The 20,830-nt window shown below is 42.6% G+C and overlaps 1 protein-coding gene across 2 annotated transcripts in view; it reads right to left on the bottom strand.

Moving 5' to 3' along the window:
• UST (uronyl 2-sulfotransferase) overlaps positions 1-9,198 on the bottom strand; it is a 176,637-nt gene extending 167,439 nt beyond the window's left edge. For both annotated transcript variants that reach the window (XM_042796049.1, XM_042796048.1), the window contains exon 1: positions 8,539-9,198. In XM_042796049.1, the coding sequence (XP_042651983.1) occupies positions 8,539-8,803 (265 nt within the window). In that variant the 5' untranslated portion in view covers positions 8,804-9,198. The remainder of the gene's footprint in view (positions 1-8,538) is intronic.
• Positions 9,199-20,830: the final 11,632 nt, after the last annotated feature.

Below are 20,830 nucleotides of genomic sequence, written 5' to 3'. Positions count from 1 at the left end.
TTGGGGACAGTTGGGTCCATGTCCCCCACGAGCTTTGTAACCCTCAGTAACATCCTGCTGAGTCTCACTTCCCTCTTGCACTAAGCACGGACAGCACATACACCAGCACCAAGCCCAGAACCACAGCACACACAAACGGGGAGGGAAGAGCACCAGCCCATTGGCACCCCCACCAGATAAAACCCACTGGATCCTCCACTGCCGCTATACACTCCCACGCCAGCCGGACACGCCGTATCCTTGAGCCAGCAGAGCAAAGAGGAGAGTGGCAGGGCCAGCAGCGGTATCACAACAACTTACACAATCAACTTACAGCTCACTGAACACCTCAGCACTCTAATAAGATCCAGTTACTGTCAACCTCAGCTGTATTTGAGCGGGGGTCAGAAGGTGAAAGACACTACATGCTGCTTAAACATCTTTCAGCTTCTAACACTCATAACCAAAACGTTCCGGGACAAAAAACCTGAAGCTGTCAGCTGTTTCCATGTAGCACAGTGCAAAATACAAACGACCGCTGAGCTATAAAGAATCCCAGAGAGAGCTTTGCCAAAATTTGCCCCATTGATTAGATGAGACAAGTGTCAGATTCAAAACTAGAGAGGGGAAAATGCAGCAGGATTAACAGCGTAAGGCTGTGTATTGGGAGATTAAGTAACTCACACTGAATTTCACTGACTCCCCAGAAAAAAACTCTTGAATGGATGAAATGAAGTGATTGGGTTTGCTCATTATCAGTGAGACAATGTAGAGAGCTCGCAGTTAGAGGAAGCAGCAGTTACTCCTTCAGCTTTCATTTAATCACACTTCTGAGAGTGGCTGCTTCACACGCATGAGAGTGGTAGCGTTATCCAGTTCTTAACATAAACTTCCATCAGCTCAAAACTGATCTCAGAAACAAATCTGCAACAGAAAGACAATATGCAAGTATGTGGCATTTAACATATTTCTCTTCCCTTCTTACATGTGCTGAAAAACACCTCCTAAGAAGCTCCTGTTTAACCATTTTACAGAGTGTTCTCACCAAAATCCCATCAAAATCAAGTCCCTCCGTTACACTTTCATCATAAGTTCTGCACATTTTGACAATATAGATCTGTATTTAATAAATTTAAAACTTCTACTTCCTGTCACTGCTCATTTTGGCATACGTTACTGATTTCAAAATAGTTTTATCAGGAATCGGTTCATCAGAGCTAGCACAGATGTTAATCTCAGACCCTTTACTATAGTTAAAGAAAAAAAATAACAAATTAGACAGCCCTCATTTTCCCCACAGAGGACTAAGGATTGAAGCTTTTGTGTGAGTTACTTTTGCTAGGGTCTCCCTTTCTGGCAGCCTTCAGTACTTACCAATTCTTTGTCAAACCCTAAGCAAAAGCAAACTTCCTCCTCCCTGATTTTGTGTGAAAATATGAGAACCACTGCATCAACCATTTTTATTTCCCATGACAGCCACAATTCATTTTGGTTGAGTATTCTCTAATAGATCACAAAGTGCTTGCTATTCACTTCAGCTGAATGAATCTTCAAGAAACTGTATTTTTACTTTCATTTTTGCAAATCACGTCAAAGTAGCACCACTGGAAAGAAGAAATAAGTGATCAAGTTCCATTCTCCTGGACATGAAACCTTCTGTATGAGGACACATATAAAAATTTATGCCCTTTGATGAGACTCTGGAAACCAATTATAGCAATAACTCCTGAAGTAAAACTGCACAAAGACTTAATGAACAGTGGCGATACCCTTGAAAGAAAAGTAGCTAAACCCCTGACTTTGCCTTAGCCTACACAGAAGCTGCTCCCTTCTAACACTCTCCTACATAGCCAAAATCCATCCGTGACACAGTGCTTTATCACAAGTACTTCTATGGCTACGATCACTGTAATATCTGAGAATATCATATTCCGTTATGCTTTTATCTTCAAAATGTCCTTAAGACAAAAGGGGACTAAAAACAGACAGAATTAACACATAACTTGTTCAATGTCACATGAAGTCTGTCAGGGCAGGAAGCCAAAACCTCCTTCATCTCCCCAAATCCAAGTGGAGTATCCCATTTAACCAGTAGACTTGTCCTCTCACAGGTATATATACCACACTGTCGTATAACCTGAAAGTAAACCAAACCCAAATACATTTCTGAAAAAGCTATAGTAATATTCCCTCTCATCAGGAACTGAATTAATCCTTTAAATCCCTTGTCAACAGACAAAGTTGAAAATATGAAAAAGAAAAATGTACACAGCTGCATATATGCAATACCTGATTCCCAGAAGAGTCTGATTTTGAAAGCAGAAAATGCATCTCTGAATAAATGCTGCCCAATTTCCCAAATATATTTATAAGATCATCACAACACATTCACACAGTCTTAAACATTTTTTGTTATGACTTCACTGTACACAGTGTTTTATGGCCAGTGGGCATAATGTAGTCCAGTGACCACTTCATCTTTTCAAAAGGAAAAGGCTGGAGATTGTCATAAAACAAGGTGCATTCTGGTTCTCCATAGAGTATTCCTTGACAGCATCATGTGTGAGGTAGAGCTTTTTTATTCTTACAATCAGACAAGTGAGTGAACGATGCGCAAGTCATGCAGCCTTTTAACAAAAGCTGGTTGGAGATGAAGCACATCTTTTGTCTTCCAAAAAAGCTCACATAACTTGAGTGCTTAGCAACGTAACTGGAAGTCCAAACATATTTTATCTGAAAGATAATATGTATCACATTCACAATAGCAAAATGAGGAAGTCCAAAGAGGACAGAAAAGTTAATTAAGAAAGCTCCAGCTACAGACTTGTCATTTTGGTTCAGATTATCTCTTTTCAAGGCTTCAGGAAGCAGCTTCTAAACTGACCTTTCATTTCCTTACAATGTTAATGAATTTTAAAATGTAATAAATTCCAAGCTCAATGGAAATAAACAATCCACTGAAGAGCCAGAGAAAAATCAAAATGCTTTGAAGTACAGAAGAGCTCTTGAGAACACTACACATTCTTGAAAACAGTAAGAAAAAATTGTCAATAAGACCATAACCAGGGCCTTGTTAAAAGCATATTAATTTCAGAAACAGGTATTGTGTAACCATACAGTAAACCTCATCCATAGACCTGACTCTCTTTCCTTGAGTGTGTTTCTCCTACTCACACACCCGAAGAGCCTTCAAAACTGTAAACGATTCATGATCCATGTGCAAAACAAAACTAGATGCAACAAGCTTTTTTGGCCATAAAAAAAGCAGCATGCTCTCTACCTACAATGGAACATTGTAGCTACATGTATTGTACCTACAATGGAACATGCTAGGTGCTTATATTGTTTAAAAAGCTTGCCCTGAAGAATTCTGTGCTTTCCATCATTTTAGATATAAATGCAGTATTATCAGAATAAAAACCTCAAACCAGCTCCCCCCTCAAAAAAAAAAAAAAAAAAAAACACCCAACCAACTGTTGTTCCCCCTCCCCTTCCAGTTTAGGAATAAATTTTGTATACAACACAGTGTTAGTCACATTTATTGTTTGCTTTGGATAGTCAATTTTTCTTTTTAGTCCCTCTCTGAACACGTGAGCAGGAAAAAAAGACACTTCAGAAAGAAAAACAAACACCAAAAAAAAAAACAAAAACCAAAACAACCTCCCCAAAACACCCTACCAAAATAAAGCAAATTCATACTACCTCACTAAAAAAAAATTTTCACTTTGTGTTTAAATATGCTGAAGATTTTTGTTACAACCTCCCCAAAAACTCAGATTTCTCTCTGTTTCTTCTATTTGACAAAATTATTGTTCAATTCCCTCATGTGTCTGAAATAAACATAAGTTGTTGTGACAACTTCAAGCCTACCAAACACACTGGCCAAAATACCCAAGAGCTTCCAGTGGCATGAAGAGTGAGAGTAGGGAGCAATTTAGAGATTATTTGAAGAACACAACTGGCCACACTTAAGTCTTTTGTCTTGCATAGGAAGCCACAGCACAGGCAACTTTCACATGCAATCAAACCAGCGCACTTGTTGGTAGGCTCCTGGGGAGCTCCAACAGGGGAAATTATTTAATTGACATAACAACAAGTTTGCACTGCAAAATACTGAAGATCAAAAGATACGGATTTTTTTATTGGTCATCAGAGGGTTGCTACCAGTCTTTGGAAATACTCATTTCGGTATTTTGAAGCATGTATATATCACAAGCCAAAGCAGAGAAGAATAAAGCAATACAAAACCATCGCAGTTGCAGGGAAATTGAGTCCCCAGTGCGTTCCCCAAAAGCCACAGGGCTGTCCAAGATTTACGATTTCTGTCTTACTCATCTAAGGGAAGACTCTTCTCACTTCCTCCCACTGTTGGAGTGGGTTTTTGATTAGCGAGCCAGGATTACCTTGGCAGAAATCAACAAGCAAGACCTCATTTATGCGAATCCCAATATTCCAGTTTATTACTGGAAAGCCTGGCAGTTTTTAAGCTTTCTTGTTTTTTGGAGCTCACAGACAGCCCAGGACTGGTATGCACCCCGATACAGTGATTTCAGCCTACTGGCAACAGATGTGTTTTTAAGTATCTTCCACAGATTCTTTGGAAATAACTCACTAATGTCCATGCTCCCACCAATTACGTGCTGAAAACCAGGTCTCTAGATCCATCCTGATGGGATGACTAGAGTGTGCAACTTGAGCCTTGTTATCGTGAACCACAGCCAGAATGGACAGCAGAAACCATTAGCTTTCCTCAGACCTTTCTGTCCTCTGAACTATTATGAGCTTGAAGCCATAGTGGGATAAATAACAAAGCACAGTCTTTTATCTGCTACTCTACTTTCATTTGTGCCATATGACTCTGGTACTGTGTTATAAAAGAGAAGAGATGGTGATGCGAAGTGGAAATACTGAATATAGCTACCTTCTCCCCTACAAATTTCCATGTCTTTTGAAGATTCTCCCTGATCGGAATGGCAATCAAACAAAAAGGGAGATGGATATGGATGAGATACCAGAGAAGCTAGTCCAGGAGAAAGAAAATTTACTAATAGTCTGAATATTCTGAAAATACGCTTATCCCCACCAAAGGGAAGTTCATAGAACTAGCAAATCTTCACACTTATTTCCTTTGAACATAAACTTATACCTCCTCCTCCACAGCATATTATGCAGGCCTAAGAACAAAATTAAAGTTTTCCAACCCCAGTGTTTTCACACTGCCTTGATTTTCTTTCATGCACACACCTGCCTGATGCAGGTGTGATTTCTATCCTGATCGCTATTGAAGTTTTGTTATTTAGGAACATCCTTTCAACTTCTGTGGTAAAAAACATCCAAGCATTCCCTCCAGAGTAACATAACTAACCACAAGCAATGCACTGAAACTTGCAATGCAAATAAAAAACCCAAAGCCAGACAAGATGACCCCTCCCCGTGCTGTGGGGGTCACAAAGTAGTTAAAAAGAAAAATCAGTTTTCCCTTTAGGCCAGTCCTTCTTGGTTCTTGTAGATTTAAATGCAATAAAGGCGATTGCAAAATTCACATACTGCAAACATGGTTTGCAAACTAACTGCTCCTTTTTGTTTGAGGATTTAAATCTTAACACCATAAATTGTGTGTTGGAAGGACTGAAAGGAAAGAGTTGCCTGTACACTGGATCTGTAGCCTCAGGGGAAAAAAAAGTTTATTTTTTTTAATGTCATGAGACCTGACTAGTTCACCTGTTGTATAAAACACACATGTACATATGTAGGGCTTTGGTAGTTAGCAGGGCTGGATGTTCAATACCTATTCCTCCAAGCATTTCTGTTAGTTCCCTGGAAGACACCAAGACTACTGGTTACAAAAAAATAATTTGCTAACTTTCCCAGTTGGATACCTCAAGGAGTATGCACCACTCTTGCAAAACCTACACTCAGTATGAAAAAAAAAAAAAAAAAGTCTTTATCAATATCGTCCACATGGATCAACTCTGACAACCCAAGTGAAACCGTACACCAAGGAAGTGTAACAACTTTAGAAAGTAGCATTCAAACAGGCACCTTAGTATCCAAAGTATGTTCCACTTCTCTGCAGAGGCAGCACCACAACTTGCTTAGTGGGTACTAGGACTCCAGCCACAGGGACTACACTTCCCCCTTAGTCACTGGCCTGCTGCAGGATGTCAGATGAGTCCTTGTCTCCTCAACTTCCCAGGTGACCCAGGCACAGAGAGGAAATTCCTATACTAATTGATATAACAAGTGCAGATGTTCATTAACAGACAGATATCAATAAATCTGTCTACTTTCTCCTAAGAGAATCCAACACTTCAACAAAAAAAAAAAAAAAAACAAAAAAAAAAAAAAAAACCCAAAAAAAAACCATTTTCAAGTAAGACTGCACTCCTTCCCCAGAGGCTCATCACGCTCAGGCATAAAGGCTTTTCTGCACTTGCTGAGCGCTTCACAAAAATTATCATAACCCAATCACCAAGATGCAACGGTTTCCAAGCCTTTCATCTGTAGGCCTCAGAAGATCTTCCAGCAGAGACACAACTACTGGCTAGAGTGGTTAGGGTAGTAGGTCCTAGTTTTATTTCCTGGATCCCTCAAAGCAGTCAAAAAGCCACAAAGTGAGAAGCTGTATAACCCTGTGCTTCTTGCAGTCTATTCCCACACAAGACAAGCAACGTTCATCTTTGACGAAGATTAAAATTTTAAAAATCAACATCAACTTTCCTCTGAAAATTGGAGAACTGTGCTTGATCGCATTTAAAAAGTCAATAAACTATAAGCAAATTCTGCTTCTACCTTGGTGGAAAATTTGTCCATTTCCTCTTCAGTGGAGGAATTTCTTCCTAATTGTAACATTTAAGGAATAAGAATAAAAAAAAAGGTCATTAAAACTCAAGCCAAAACGACAATACTCTGTTGTGTCTGGGCAGTAATAGTCAAAGCGTTGTTTCTTCTCCTGTTTTCACTTGAATTTTCACTGTTTTTTTCCTCCAGTTAAAGTAGCATCACAGAATAACATGAACTGGAAGTGACCTCTGTTCACCTGGTCCCTTTCCCACAACAAAACAGGAACAAATTGACTTGGGTTGCTCAGGGCCTTGTCCAGCTGAGTGCTGAATATCTGCAAGGACATCCCAACCTCCCCAGGTAGCCTGTTTCAGTGTCTGACCACCCTCGTGTTGAAAATTTTTTTCTTAACATCTCATTGGAATTTCCCTTGTTGCAACTTGTGTCTGTTGCCTCTTGTCCAACTGCCACGCACCTCCCAGAAGAGCCTGGCTACATCCTCTCCATACCCTCTTACCAGTTAACTTCAGACATGGGATAGTTTTCCCTTAAAGAAAAGCAACACACACACACAGAGTTGTATTCCCAAGATATTCATAAAATATGTACAAACAGATAAGGATTTTCAGCTTATTTTTCTGAAATACAAGTACTGCATTTTCGTTTGCAACACGAACACTGTCTCTTAGGGATTGCCCTTCTGCAGCGTGTACCACCAAAGGTTTATCTTCACAAACAAGTCACACAGAGTAGCTAATGTGGTAAAAACTCACACCGCAAATTATTCTGTAGTAACCCTCCCATACGGAGAAGCCCTTAGTGTTTGTTCCCTATCTGAACTAGTCCTGCCAGCCTGAGGTACCGGCACTACCTCACGCTAGGCACTTTTCCACAGCTCCTCCGCTAAGCCGGAAAGTGACATTTAGCGATGTGGAAACCAGGCACAAAGAAAAAAAAAAAAAAAAAAAACAAACACGTGCAAACTCGTGGCGAAGATGAGGACGAGGACCAGAGGCCACGGGCCCGTCCCTGCTCCCCCGGGGTCAGCCGGGCTGCGGCCGAGAGGCACCGGGAGCTCCAGCGCCGCTGCTCCGGCCCTGCCTGCACACCTTCCCCGCCAGCAGCCAGCCAGCCGCACTCGGACGGATGCTCGGTTCACAGAGTAGATGTGTTCGGCTTGTTTGTTTAGGGGGGGTGTTGTTCGTTTATGTTGCTTATGGTTTGTTTTTTTTTTTTTTTTTTTTGGGGGGGGGGGGGGGGGTGGTGTTGGTTTGGTTTGGTTTTGTTTTTTAAGGACAGCAGCCTCTACCCTGAGCCGCGGCCCTGCCGGCACAGCGCGGCCCCAGCGCTGCCCCCCACAGCCCACCCGACGGCCAGAGGTGGCCGGCACGCCGCGCTCTGCGACGGCCACCGGGCAGACAAAGAGCCGCCCCCGGCCGCGGATCTGAGGAGGGGTCTCAAAGGGACTCTACCCTTCGCCAAAATTAACTTCTCAGAAGGCGCACCTCCTCCCACCCACCCCCACCCCCCCCCGCCCCGCTCCCAGGGCGCCGTCGGCCCTTCCCACCTCGGTGTCAGACCTCACAGCCCCGCGTCCCGCCTGCCCACCCCTCCACGGCAGCCCCGGCCCCGCTCCAGCCGCCCGGGAAGCCGGGGGGGTGGGGTGGGAGGGCCGCGGCCGCAGCCCCGGCTCCGGAGGGAGGCTTCAGCCCAGCCGCCACGGGGGGCGAGGAGGAGCCGCAACAAGTCCCCGCCGCCGCCACCAGCCGCCCTTACCCAGACAGTGCCGCAGGTCCAGCAGAAAGTGCGGGGGCCCCCCGTTGAGCTGGTAGAAGAGGGAGCCCAGGCAGAAGAGCAGCAGGACGGCCGTGCAGAAGCCGTAGTCGCGCAGCGAGAGGAAAGGCAGCAGCGAGAGGGGCCGCCGCCTCTTCCAGCCCCCGCCCTGGCCCGGGCCCGGGCCCCCTCCCGCCGCCGCCGCCGCCGCCGCGGGGGACCGGGGCGCCGGGCGGTCCCCGCCGCCGCCGTGCTGCTGCTTCTTCATCCTCCCCTTCGCCGCCGCCGGGTCACGCAGCCCGCCGGGGAAAGCGCATCCTCCATCCGCCTGCTCGGCTCCAGCTGCCCGCGGCGGGGAAAGTTCCCGGGAGCTCAGGGGACCCGTCCCGTCCTCATCGCCGGCTGCCCGCGGCAGGCGAGAGTCCCCGGCGCTGCTGCTGCTGCTGCGCCGGCGGCTGCGGAGCGCCGCTAAGGGGAGGAGAAGGAGGTGGTCACCATCCCGCTCCCTGGGGCTCCTCTCCTCCTCCTCCGCCGCCGCTCCCGCTCCCTTTCTCCGCTCGGCCTCTCGCTCCGGTGTCAAGTTACAGCCAGTGCTCCGCCGCCGGCAACTCGCGGCCGACTTGTGCGCGCCTCCCGCCCCGGCCCCGGCCCCGGCCCCGGCCCCGGCCCGCCCCGGCCTCCGGTCCCCGCCACGCCGCCCGTTGCCTCCGCGCGAGCGACCCCTGCGGGCGCCGCGGCCCCACCGGCCCGGCCCGCCCTGCCCGGCCGCCGCGGGCCGCCGGTGCCCCGGGGCTTTGGCGGGAGGGCTCCTCGCTACCCCCGGCCCCGCGGGGAGCAGCAGGCGCGCCCGACTTGCCCCCCGACACCGCCGTGGCCCCCCTGCCCGCGGGGACAGGCCTCGGGACGCCCCTCCGGGGCCTGGGCGAGGGGTCTCGTCTCGCCGGGGCCCCACCAACCCACCCACCCTGCGCGAGGACTGCCGTATCGTTCCTTACGGGGACGGTAGCAGGAAAAAGGTTTGGTATTACGGTGTTTCAGGCATGTCTTAACAGATCTTTAAGATCCAGCACCTTGATGGTTGAGTAACATCATTTGGGGGGGAAGAGAGGGCTTGCTCTTGTTGCAGCTTTGCTGAGATGATTAAAGCGGGGCTGTTGTCTACTGGAGACAAGGCTGAAGCAAGTATGGAAATTACAAAATTAAGATTGCTCATGCAACCTTAATTTGACCCCCTTGTACATATGGCTTATGATACAGCCTCTAATTCATGCTTTTTTTTTTTTTTTTTCCTAGAGAACTGTTTTCAACCATACGTAGGGTGAATGGCGTTCACTCAGTGCTGAGCTGTTTAATAGCTTCATCCTCTTTATACAACATATGTCCCCAATATGTCCTGATGGCTTATTTGGAGCTATTCTTGTCCTTGGGCATTGTCTGAAGTAGAAATACATTTCATTCCCTCATGCGGCTGCGTTGCTAGAGCAGCAGAGGAGGGAGGAGGGCTTGGTGGCACTGCCAGTTCACCATTTTGTTTTACGGACCCAGCTGGAAGTGGGGGGGGCACGCTTCCCCAAGATTCTGCTCATGGGAGCACACAAGACTCTTCATTTCTATCCACTGTGGTTTGGGAGAAAGTATGAAATCATGACCCAAGTGCAACTCGCCAGGTCGGAAATTAAAAAGCAATCACCCTTTTCCTTTTCAGGCTTAAAAAATGCATCCTGATTTAGGGGGCCTGACTCATAATCTTTGCGCACTTGCAGCTGGAAATTTTGCTCAGGAGGCTGTGTTCAGATGTTTTTGCCACTTACACTGAAGGGCTTGGGTAAATGCCTGAACCTTACCTACACTACTGGCTTCAGTTTTTTGCTGGCATCTGTCAGCAAAGGGCATCTGCTGAAACATGGAAATTAATCTTGCTGGTGCAGACAAGAGCACAAAGCTAGAATCTGACAATAAATAACCAATCCCACTGCATTCCTTGATAAAGGATATCCACATACTGGCTGAAAGAGCAGACTTTCTTGGAGAGGAATCTTTTGGTTTTAGTTGCACAGTTCTGCGGTATCACTGAACAGATCCTTCACAGTCTTACACAAAACCTGTAGCTCATTTTTGAAAAAGGGAAAAGTAATATGATACCAAAAATAAGTCCACTTTGAGCTAGTGTTTAAGCAGAAAAAAAAAAGGAGCAAAAGGTAAATCTTTAGGACTGCTGTTCACTTTAAACAGAAATATCCAACACCTTTCAGCAGTTTAAATTTTTAGCACATTTAAACTGCTACTTCTTCATTCTCGTGAATGTTGCTTTGAAACACTTAGGAAGTATTGGGGGCTTAATGTGCGCTGCTGTCATGAAAGTTTTGTCTTGCACTGCTTCCATGGATGTTTTGCATTGTTTTATATTCTTTTGAGTACTTTCGTATCTACTGGTTTGTCTGAATGCCCACACTGCAGATTTGTTTAATTGTGCTAGCTGCTGTTGCAGATGAGAAACAGGTAATCACTTACACTGAATGTTTGAGAAAAAATGGATGCTTTGATGAGAAGACAGACAACACCTGTAAGGTGAATCAATAAATCTTTATTTTTCTGGTTGCAAAGAATGTCTTTGATCTCTAGGAAGAGATTTTTTTTTTTTTCCAAAGAAAATATGGAAAACCAAACCAATCTATGAAGTAAAATTTAAGAGAGAAGACCATACTGTTGAGAGACTTCTTGCTATACTTATAAGTATCGATAGGTAAAAAAATTCTCTTGGGAGGAAGAAGAAATAAATCTTTGTGGCTGGAACGTATACTTAAATATATAAATTAGCTGTAAAATTACTTTCACACAGTATGAACTATCACACCTAAGTTATGCTATCAGAATGCCTAAATTAAACTAGGGCAATGAGCAGGAAAATAAATACTATTTACTTTGTGCTATAAATTGATACAGTGCAACTGTTTTCCTATTTTTAATTCCCCTGTTACTCATCTACTTTAACAAAAATGCTATGATTTTGCATGCACAGCATAAAGCAATTAAAACATACACACATCCTTAACCTACTGCATTTCCATTCATGCAAAAAAAAACCCCAAAGAATCCAAAACACAAACCTTACATTAAAGGAATATTACAGTTGAAAAGCCAAGTGTCGACACTTTAGGATAAACCAAAGGTAAGATTTTTCAGGCAAACTTGTTTTGACTTGTAGAGGGTATGACTTACGATTTAGCCTTTAACTGTGTGATGATACTGTTCTGCTTGGAGGACCAGTGCCTTGTACAGTGCATGGGACAGACACTCTTCACTAAATGTGCAGCTTTTCGGTTTATTTTTAATCTCTTTGTACAACATATGTCCTCAGGCTTTGTTTAAAGCTATTTAAATCCTGCTTGTAGTGTGGAATTATTAACGTCATAGGAGGCTTTTCTGCAGCATTCATTGTTACAGTACCTTGAGTATCTGATAAATGCTTATGAATTACTTTCATGAGATGTAGCTAATATCACCATTTTACTGATTGGGAAATGAGACACAGAGAGATTAAGGTTAAATGCATCTATTAATTTTGGTTGCCAGCCTTGAGATGACTGGGGTTTGCCTTGGTGAAATAGTTATCATTATGCAGCACTTTGTATGTTCAAAGCATTGCTCCCTTTGACTTCAGACACAGCTGTGAATGCTAACTACTTCTACAAATCAGACCCCAGGCTCTCAGACCGAACACCAAGCATAAAAAGAGCACTCAGTGGCCACCTGTAGTTCAAGTAATCTGCCTGACATCATACAGGAGTGCTCTGATGCTGGCAGACACAGAATCAATCATTTTCAGAGCAGTATCCACTGCAGCAGCCCTCATCCTCTGCCTGCCTTGACCTTGTCGCACTCTTCTTTTTCCTCTGCTCCTAGATCTAGTCTCAGCTCCAGGCTCTTTGTCCAAATCTGTTTCCTTCCATGATCTTATCCAGTCTAGGTCCAGCTTTTGCTCAGACCGAATCACCCTCCCAGCTGCAGTGGTTCCAGCAAGAAGGGCGTTGCGAGTACAGAGTCACTTACCCGGGGCTGGAAGAGGTTGCTCCATACAATCAAAGGAGCGGAGAACATAGCTGCTGAAAATTTCCAAGTGGGTACACGCTGGTGCTGTGCTAGAGATTCCTGAGCTGATGTGTAACTCCAGATGCAGGGGTTTGGAAACAAGTTCAATAAGCGAGATAAAGAGCACGTGGAGGTTGCACGTCTGACAGTACCCAGCAGAGAGACTTGTTTGGCCACTTCAGCATGGCTCACCCACCGGCGAGTCGGTTCTGCTGCTCAGCCAGCCTGGACATAATGTCTTGCCAACTGTGCTGTGCACTCATGATTCTGAGCCTACATCACTAGCATCTTGTTTGGGAATGTCTGCGCCAAGGCTGCTGTGCTGCTGCAGCACACAGAATCTGAGGTTACAGAGGGATCTCCAGTCTTCCATGGGAACAGCAAAAACCGCACACCTGAAAACCAAAGACCAGTGCTCCAAGGAGCAGATGGACTACAATTTCCCATTTCTACAGTGGTAGGATTTTGTTTCTAACACAGGCAAAATATTTTTCCCTTAATCTTAGAAACATCTGAACATTTTTTGTTGAAATTTTCTAAATAAATTCTCATTAAGCAAAATCCCCCACCTGTGATATTTCATAATAGGCAGTTTGCAAAGGTATAAATAACTAGAAAGGGATAAAATATAGCCTGGGCCCTAATTTTCATAAGACAGTGGGGATAGAAGAAATATAGGTGCAAGGTTTCTCTGAGTAAAGGTTCACTGGTATCACAGAATAACTTAATGTCGTCTGAGAAGCACCCATGAAAGATGACAGCTTTAGATTCTTCCAGCACAACCCGTGATTCAGGAAGATTTCAGAGCATAACAGAGTAATTGATGGCAACTGTGCAGGCTTTATTTTGCTTTATTCAGCAACAGTTGATAATTTGCTGGAGAGGAAATAAGGGTGAACCATACCCTTTCATTTAATGCATATAGAATGCTTTCAAGTTTCATCTGCCTTGACTGAAATGGAATTGCAGCCCTGTGCTAACTGGCAGTATTCATTTCTGTCCTTTGTGGAAGGTTCAGGAATATATCCCTGGTAAAAATATGACAGTAAATACCCGAAGACAGGGAAATGAGCTTGTGTGCCAGATCGATACAACTTAGTGCCACTCTGATGGAGCAGGTTCACTTCAGAAGAGGTATTTATAATTGAAACGGTACTTGGAATTACATGAACATGTTCTATCGACAACACTTGGAGTGTGATGGATTTATCAAAAGGAATTTATATTAATCCCTTAGCATTGATGGCTATCTCCAGCAAAGTGCTACTCATGAGGCTCTCCTAACTTCAAATACCACTGTATTTGTTTACTTAATTTTCTCAGAAAATGTGTAACAAGAGAATTCAACCAGGATGATTTCCTTTTTAATCAACATGCATATCATTCAGAAGAGGCAACTGAAGCTAGAGGTACAGGAGGATGTTGTATAACGTATAGTCCTGCTGATCAATCCTTTCCTCTTACAAATATCCACTCAGAACCCCCCAACTGAGTTCCCTCTGACATTGTGTCCTCTTTGTATTGATTTTCCAACAGCAGTCTAATTTCTGCATTTGTCTGCAGAAACTACTAATAGAAAGGCAGAAATTTCAATGTGTAAACATGAGTTTTCACACAGCAGACCCATTAAAAGCTACATTTGTTTAGACAGTTAACAGAGTAACACCATATGATGTAGTGGACAGATTTAGACATGTAAAGATGGATACAGTCACATGGGGAAAATACAGTTCTGGTGCTAATTAGTCACTAATTAAAGTATATAGTTAGGCACTGATATCTAAATACAGGAAATGTGAAAATATGTTAGAAACACTCAGCTACCTCCAAAATAGCTGCATGCATGCAACCCCATGCAGAGCTATGCCATTGTAATACCAGGTTAGCGCAGGGCTCTCGGCAGGATTAGCCAGGGTGGGCACAGAGCCATCCTGGCACTGGTTTACCTTAGCCAGTCCCAGAGACATTTTACAGCTCCCCGCAGCACACCACATTCTGTATCACAGGGGGAGAGTTCAGGGAGAAGTAAGGTAAAACACCAAGAGATGCATTTGTGTTGCAGCTGGGAACATTATGGGAGGATGAAACAGCCACTTAGTTTAGTCTGTAAGAAACCCCAATCCACATCTCTGAAAATACTGCTAAAATTAATATTCTAACTCCTAGCATTCTACTAACAGTAACCCTGCCACTGCTGTCTTACAAAATAAGGCAGACCTACAAATGAAATATCTCTTTCCCACAGATGATGGCTCCAACCAGTGGGAGAAGACTCTCCCACTTGTTTGGGTTTTGGTTTTAAAGTTTTTGGGGAGAGGGAGATGAGGGAGAATGAAGGTGAAAAGCCAAAGTGAAAAGAAGTTAAAAAAAGAAGTGGGAAGCAGGTTCATATGAGTGACTGGAAAAGAATGGTGCACCAAAGGTGAAAACCAAAGGTTGAAAAGGTGAAGATCCTACTCCTAGTGTGGTGTGCAAAGTGGAGAGGTGATTTGTACTTACCGCGGAGAAAAAGGAAGTTCCATCTTTGTGGGGTGGGGAAAACAGCATCTGATATGGTGCATGTAATACTTAACAGACTCAGACTCCAGGTGGGATTTGCGAAGGCAGCTGTCTGAACAACTGGGGATCTAAATCCCTCAGTAAATTTGGCCCTGTGTTTTTTTTCAGCTCATCTCAGACCTTGAAAATGAAACAATTCACAAACTAAGTTATTTTACTGAATTATTCATAGACAGATTGTGTATAATCAAAATATTTAAGAAAAACTGTTTGTTCACATACCAAAAAGCCAGCAAATGTCAAGCTCTTCTCTCACTTGGTAAAGTGGTATTCGCCAAAAATAGAGTTAGGCATTAGCTGCTTTTGTATAATCTGCCACACGGATGTCATTACATATGTTTGTTAGGTCAAATTTTGGAAAAAGCAATGTACAAAAAAGGGCCTGACCCACGAGATAAAGTTTACTGTAATGTCTGTAAATCAGGTCACTTAATCTTCTAACCTTCCACATGAGAGATGGCCCCACAGTACATGTGCTGCATGAAACTGCTTTTGCTCTTCCTTCAGCTACCAGTGCCCTGCTGCTTCCAACCCCAAACCAGAAGTACGCTGTATTTCAGATGATACAAACTTCACTTGTGAGCTGCAGCGGAGGGAATGCCCTTCAGAACTGTTTGCCTTTGCTGTATAGGTAACTTGGTCTTTTAGGCACTCAGTTTTATCAGCAGACTTTTAACTGTAGAGTGGTGATACATTGCTGACAACTGAAATGGAAGGTCAAAATTTAAAGACCTCAATCCAACAAAGGAATATGCAAATTGCTAGAACAATACCCAATAATTATCCCCTCCTATGAGGGACTGGAAAAGAGTGGTGCACCAAAGGTGAAGACGCTGTCCTGTATACAAGTATGCACACACATATATATGATGTAACTGTAGGTGTAAAATGCTGACTTACACTAGTTCAGGCAGCTTATTGCAACAGCTTAGAGAGTTCTTTTTCCAACTTAGTTTTGACTCATTTCCCAGACAGTTACATATATAACCTTGGCTCTCTATCATCTCCTTGACACATACACATTGAAACCTAAAAATTTTTAAGTTGTATGTAAAGATTCATTTTGATTCTGTACAGTCAGATTAGGAGTTTTGTTCAGCGTCAGCTTGCAGAATAACTGTGGGAAACATGGAACCTCTTTTTTAATTCAGTAGGAGTATCTCTCATTTAAATAATTCATTCTTGTTACTCTTGCAGTTTCATGTTGCTGTTAAAATGTGAAATACGCAAAGCAGCAAGTAGATCTGCATATAATAAACTATTTCACCACCACCACCACTTTTAAATTAGATTCTTTGGCAACAGTATTTCTGGAATGCAGTAAGCATTTCTTTTAAACTTATACTAAATACATCTGGAAGATAATGCCTATGAAAATGACTGTTGAAAAAGTAGACTATATAAATCAATTATTTAGGAATTCTAAAGTAGAGCAATAAAATCTATAAAATGAATATAAAAAGATGCAATGCAATTAACACAGTCATGAATGTTTACACAAAAATAACAGCCAAGCATTTTCAAGAAGAGAAAGAATATAATTCATTTATAATGAATTTAGGCAAATAAATCAAAGGCTCCTTGCTCAATTTATTGAGTTTTACTCAATGTCAAGCCTTCCTCTGGACCAATTTGATTTTTCTGCAGTCTTTGTCCAGAGCCACGTGACTGGAGCAAAACTATGAATTGCTTTAAGCACTCCCAGATGCAGGGGTTGTCAGTCTTAGATCATTCTATTTCCAATTCTTGTGGAAAAAGAAATCATATATTCTCATTATACTGGACCTTGAATTGAGTAATCTCCTGAATGAGAGACTTGAGTTTAAAAAACAGAGCAACAATTATGATCAACTGGTCTGATTTCTGTTGCCTGATGAAATGAGAATTGACTCTTGTTGCTGCTGCTATTATTTTGTCTCTGCTATATTTTACTTCCCTGACTCTTGCTGTTTCAGTGGGACTGTGTGTGTGCTGCTGATTGAGCTAAGCCAGACTTTAACATCACACCTTGTAAAGGCAGCTCATATTGCCCTTACGGGAGGCTCTTTCAGAAGATGCCACCTTTTTTTCCCTTTCTTTTTATCTCAAATTAACACAAACAAGCTCAACCATCTGTCAATTGCATTTAAGAGAACAGTACGCCCTGTTTTTGAAGATCTGCTTAAAGTGTTGTTGCATTTTCATATTCAAACAGCATAAAGCAAAAAGGCTGTATGTTTGTAACTTTATGAAAAACGTCTGCTAATTTACTGTAAAAGAAAGGTCATATTGCCTTATTCCCAGCCTTGCCTTTTTATTTCACAACGACGTTTATCCATGGACAGAAGACTGTTGCAAGGACTGTGTATGACAGTCCCTGCTTACAGCCCCAGATGAGTTACAGACCTCCTACATTTGTAGAGTCTTATGTTAGCTGAAGGATGGGAGATGACAGATGTGCATCTGGGTAGGAAATCTCACTCTGAATTGCATAACAGACACCTCCAAATACATACAGAGATCATGTGGCATGTAAATCTCTCTTTCCTTTAGGACAGATAACAAGAAAAGAGTGGCAGGACAAGGCTATCGCTCCAAAATCTGCACATTACACCAGCTGCATCTCTACTCTTCTGGACCTCATCCTAGGTTCCTTGTGCCAAGCACAGCGCAATGAAGAATTGGTCCTTCTGCAATCACCTGTGTCTGATCCCAGGTCAGGAAAAAACTACAGCACTGTGCTGCAAATGTATGAAATGCAAGTGCTGGGGAAGAAATTATGATACAGGGTCAAAAGTGTGATTCTCCCACTGAATTCAGAGATCTGATTGGCTTGTTGGTCTCTGCAAGAGTTGAATTTCACCCCAAGAGCATATTTTAACAATTACTTTGTTACTCGCTTGAGTGTTACACCAGCAGCATCCATATAGTTATGGATCCTAGCAGTTAGAGGATAAACTGCACCTTTTATCCTCATTTAAGCTACCCTTCCAAATGACAGCCTTGTACTTCTAACTCTTCTCAAGATGGAAAGCTAAAATTTTCCCACTCTTTGTTACTGCATGTATTGACACAAGTGGCCAAAGCATCTCTGCCTTCACAAATGTAGTATGATTATTCAAGCCAGGGGAGGTAGGTGCAAAATTGAACACTGATGTTTTGAAAATTCTTCTCCTTTTAACCAGAAACATAAATATTAGATGGAAATAAATCATGATTAGACCAATCCCTCACCCAAAACAATAGGATAAAGTTTGTTGTAGTGATGAGATATTATTTTAGAAAAATAGGGATGTAAAAAGTTGTGGGGTTTTTTTTGGTTTTTTTTTTTTTTGTTAGTTTTTTAAAAAATTCCTGATGCTTTAAATCTAAGCTTCAGAAATGTGGAAATCGCTTCATTTTTAGCCTTTAGACTTACTCCAGATGTGATCCCCCACAAGGACAAGTGACTGTGTATTGTATACAATGGACTAACTGTTAGACTAATGGGGGGCTGCAGGAGGGTTCTGGGGCCCCTTCATTAAACTAATGACAAACATTCATCTCTTATTACAGAGGATACATTCTCTCCTACATCCCTTTTGCAACTCACTGTATTTTCTCTTTTTTAAAAAAAGGCTTTTCACTTGTGTTCTCTGAATTCTTAAGGGAATATAAGTAAAAGACTTTTATTACCTATTAATTACCAAATTTTCTAATACTAATAGGCAACTGAGGTTCTTGTAACTGCAACTCTTCTTATATTATAGCTGACACATTTCAACTTCTCTGAGGTTGTGGACATGGAAGCCTAAATCCATTTTCCATGTGGTTTGGATACACAAGAACTACAAGCCCAGTTATTTCCCATAGTGTGGAAACAGCGAACCGTAAGTTTTATTATTTATGTATCACTTTTTAGGTATCTAAAAGCAAGAGTACTGAGGATTCAGCGCATGAGTTTAGTGTGCCATCTACAGCATGAGTCAATTAAGTAAGAGATTTGATCTGGTGGTCTCCATGCTCTTTAACGGTTCTTTTTGGAATATTTCCAGCTTACAGTGTCCCTCCATGCTCCTGTATCTTTTGCCTTCTGAAGCCTGCCTTTATTGCCCTTCATACTGAGAGTCAGGACTCCTGTTGCCCTCAGGTTGTGAGGAAGGAACCTGCCTTCCTCTCCTAATAGCCACACCTGCCTCCTGATAATATACAGAAAGCCAAAATCTTGGGTGGCACGATTAATTAATCTTCTCATTTAAGTTTCTTTCCAGCTTCTGCAAAAATGAGCTGCCAAATGCCCACATAGTATGAATCTCCAGGTCTTTGCTTTATTTGCAAATATCTGAAAGGATATCTCCTTCCTACAAGTCTATAGAAAAGTGAATCCTAGGTTACAAGCTTTATAGGCTGATTTCCCAAGCCTTTCCCTTTCCTCAGGGAACCCATTTGCTGTGGGGACAGAGCCACAATTCACCTGAAGACAGTCCCACATATTTCCTGTATCTCAACCAGACAGATGTTCCTTCCACTGGGTTTTGTTTGATAAATGAAAGGTGGCAGAATGAAAATCCAAATCATTCCCCTACACCACCTCCAACCACTAGGATGTCTCTACTTCTTATCCCCAGCATTGCTTTAAAGGACTTTTCCATCCAATAGATGGAATAGGTTTCCTACAACAAACCTATAACTAAGCAACCAAAACTAGGAGGGGGTGACAGTAGTAATTTTACAGGAGTTTTATGGCTGGGAAAACTCTGAGAAGTGAACAAATAACATAATTTCAGAAGAGTTTGGATAGCATTGCTTAATGGTGGGACTTATTAAATGGGGAACAGTGAAGGCACATGAGTACCCCACGTGCTGTTTTTCTGCATAGCTGAAGACTTTTGTAAATTAAAGCAGGGCTGGAAGATCCCGAAGAAGTTTGGCAGAGAGACTGTGAAGCATTTTATAACATTTACATCATTGTCTTATGTTTTTCAAGGGAAATTACTCATAGTGTGATTTCTACTGTGAGTAGAAATCTATTCCCTCCTGCGGTGCTGCATGCTAATTTGCAGAGAGGTGAGGATTAGCTGATGGTAGCAAGGTGAGAATTTCCAAGGTTTGTCCAGTGTCTCCTGATTTAAACTCTAACTGTCCTTTACTAAGGGAATATGAAAGCATGCTAATGCTTTGGGGATGTCTGCGATGGGAAGCTGAGATGGGATGCTGAACATACTGCGTACAACTCAGTTCTTTGCTTCAAAGAGGCTGCCAGATGTTTGCACTTTGAGCATGCTTTGTAACATACACTCTGAAAGGAATAATCACATACCTGCTTTGGCAGTGCATTGAACTAGAATGAATTGTTAAAGAAGTTGCTTCAGGGGCAGCAGTGCTTCACAGGAAAGTTTTTGAGAAAGTTAAGATGCAAAAAGTATCAGAAGTCTTGAAGTGTGCAAACCACATCTGTAACAACAAAATGGGACAAGCTGTATTCTTGCAAGCAGATATAGTTCTAGTTGAATGAAAGCAAACTATATGAAGGATATGCTAAACAAGAAAAGAATGCAAAAGAAAAATAAATTGAAGTAAGGAAACTTCCAAATTCAGAGCTCAAAAAAATTTTCCATTGCCACTATTTTCCAACAGTCTACATTTTGGTAAATGTGAAATACACGTAATGTCACTTTATCTTTTAAAG

The sequence above is a fragment of the Tyto alba genome, unplaced genomic scaffold, assembly GCF_018691265.1.
Source record: "Tyto alba isolate M040663 unplaced genomic scaffold, T.alba_DEE_v4.0 Super-Scaffold_22, whole genome shotgun sequence".
Taxonomy (NCBI): Eukaryota; Metazoa; Chordata; class Aves; order Strigiformes; family Tytonidae; genus Tyto; species Tyto alba.
This window is presented reverse-complemented; position numbering and strand designations above follow the sequence as displayed.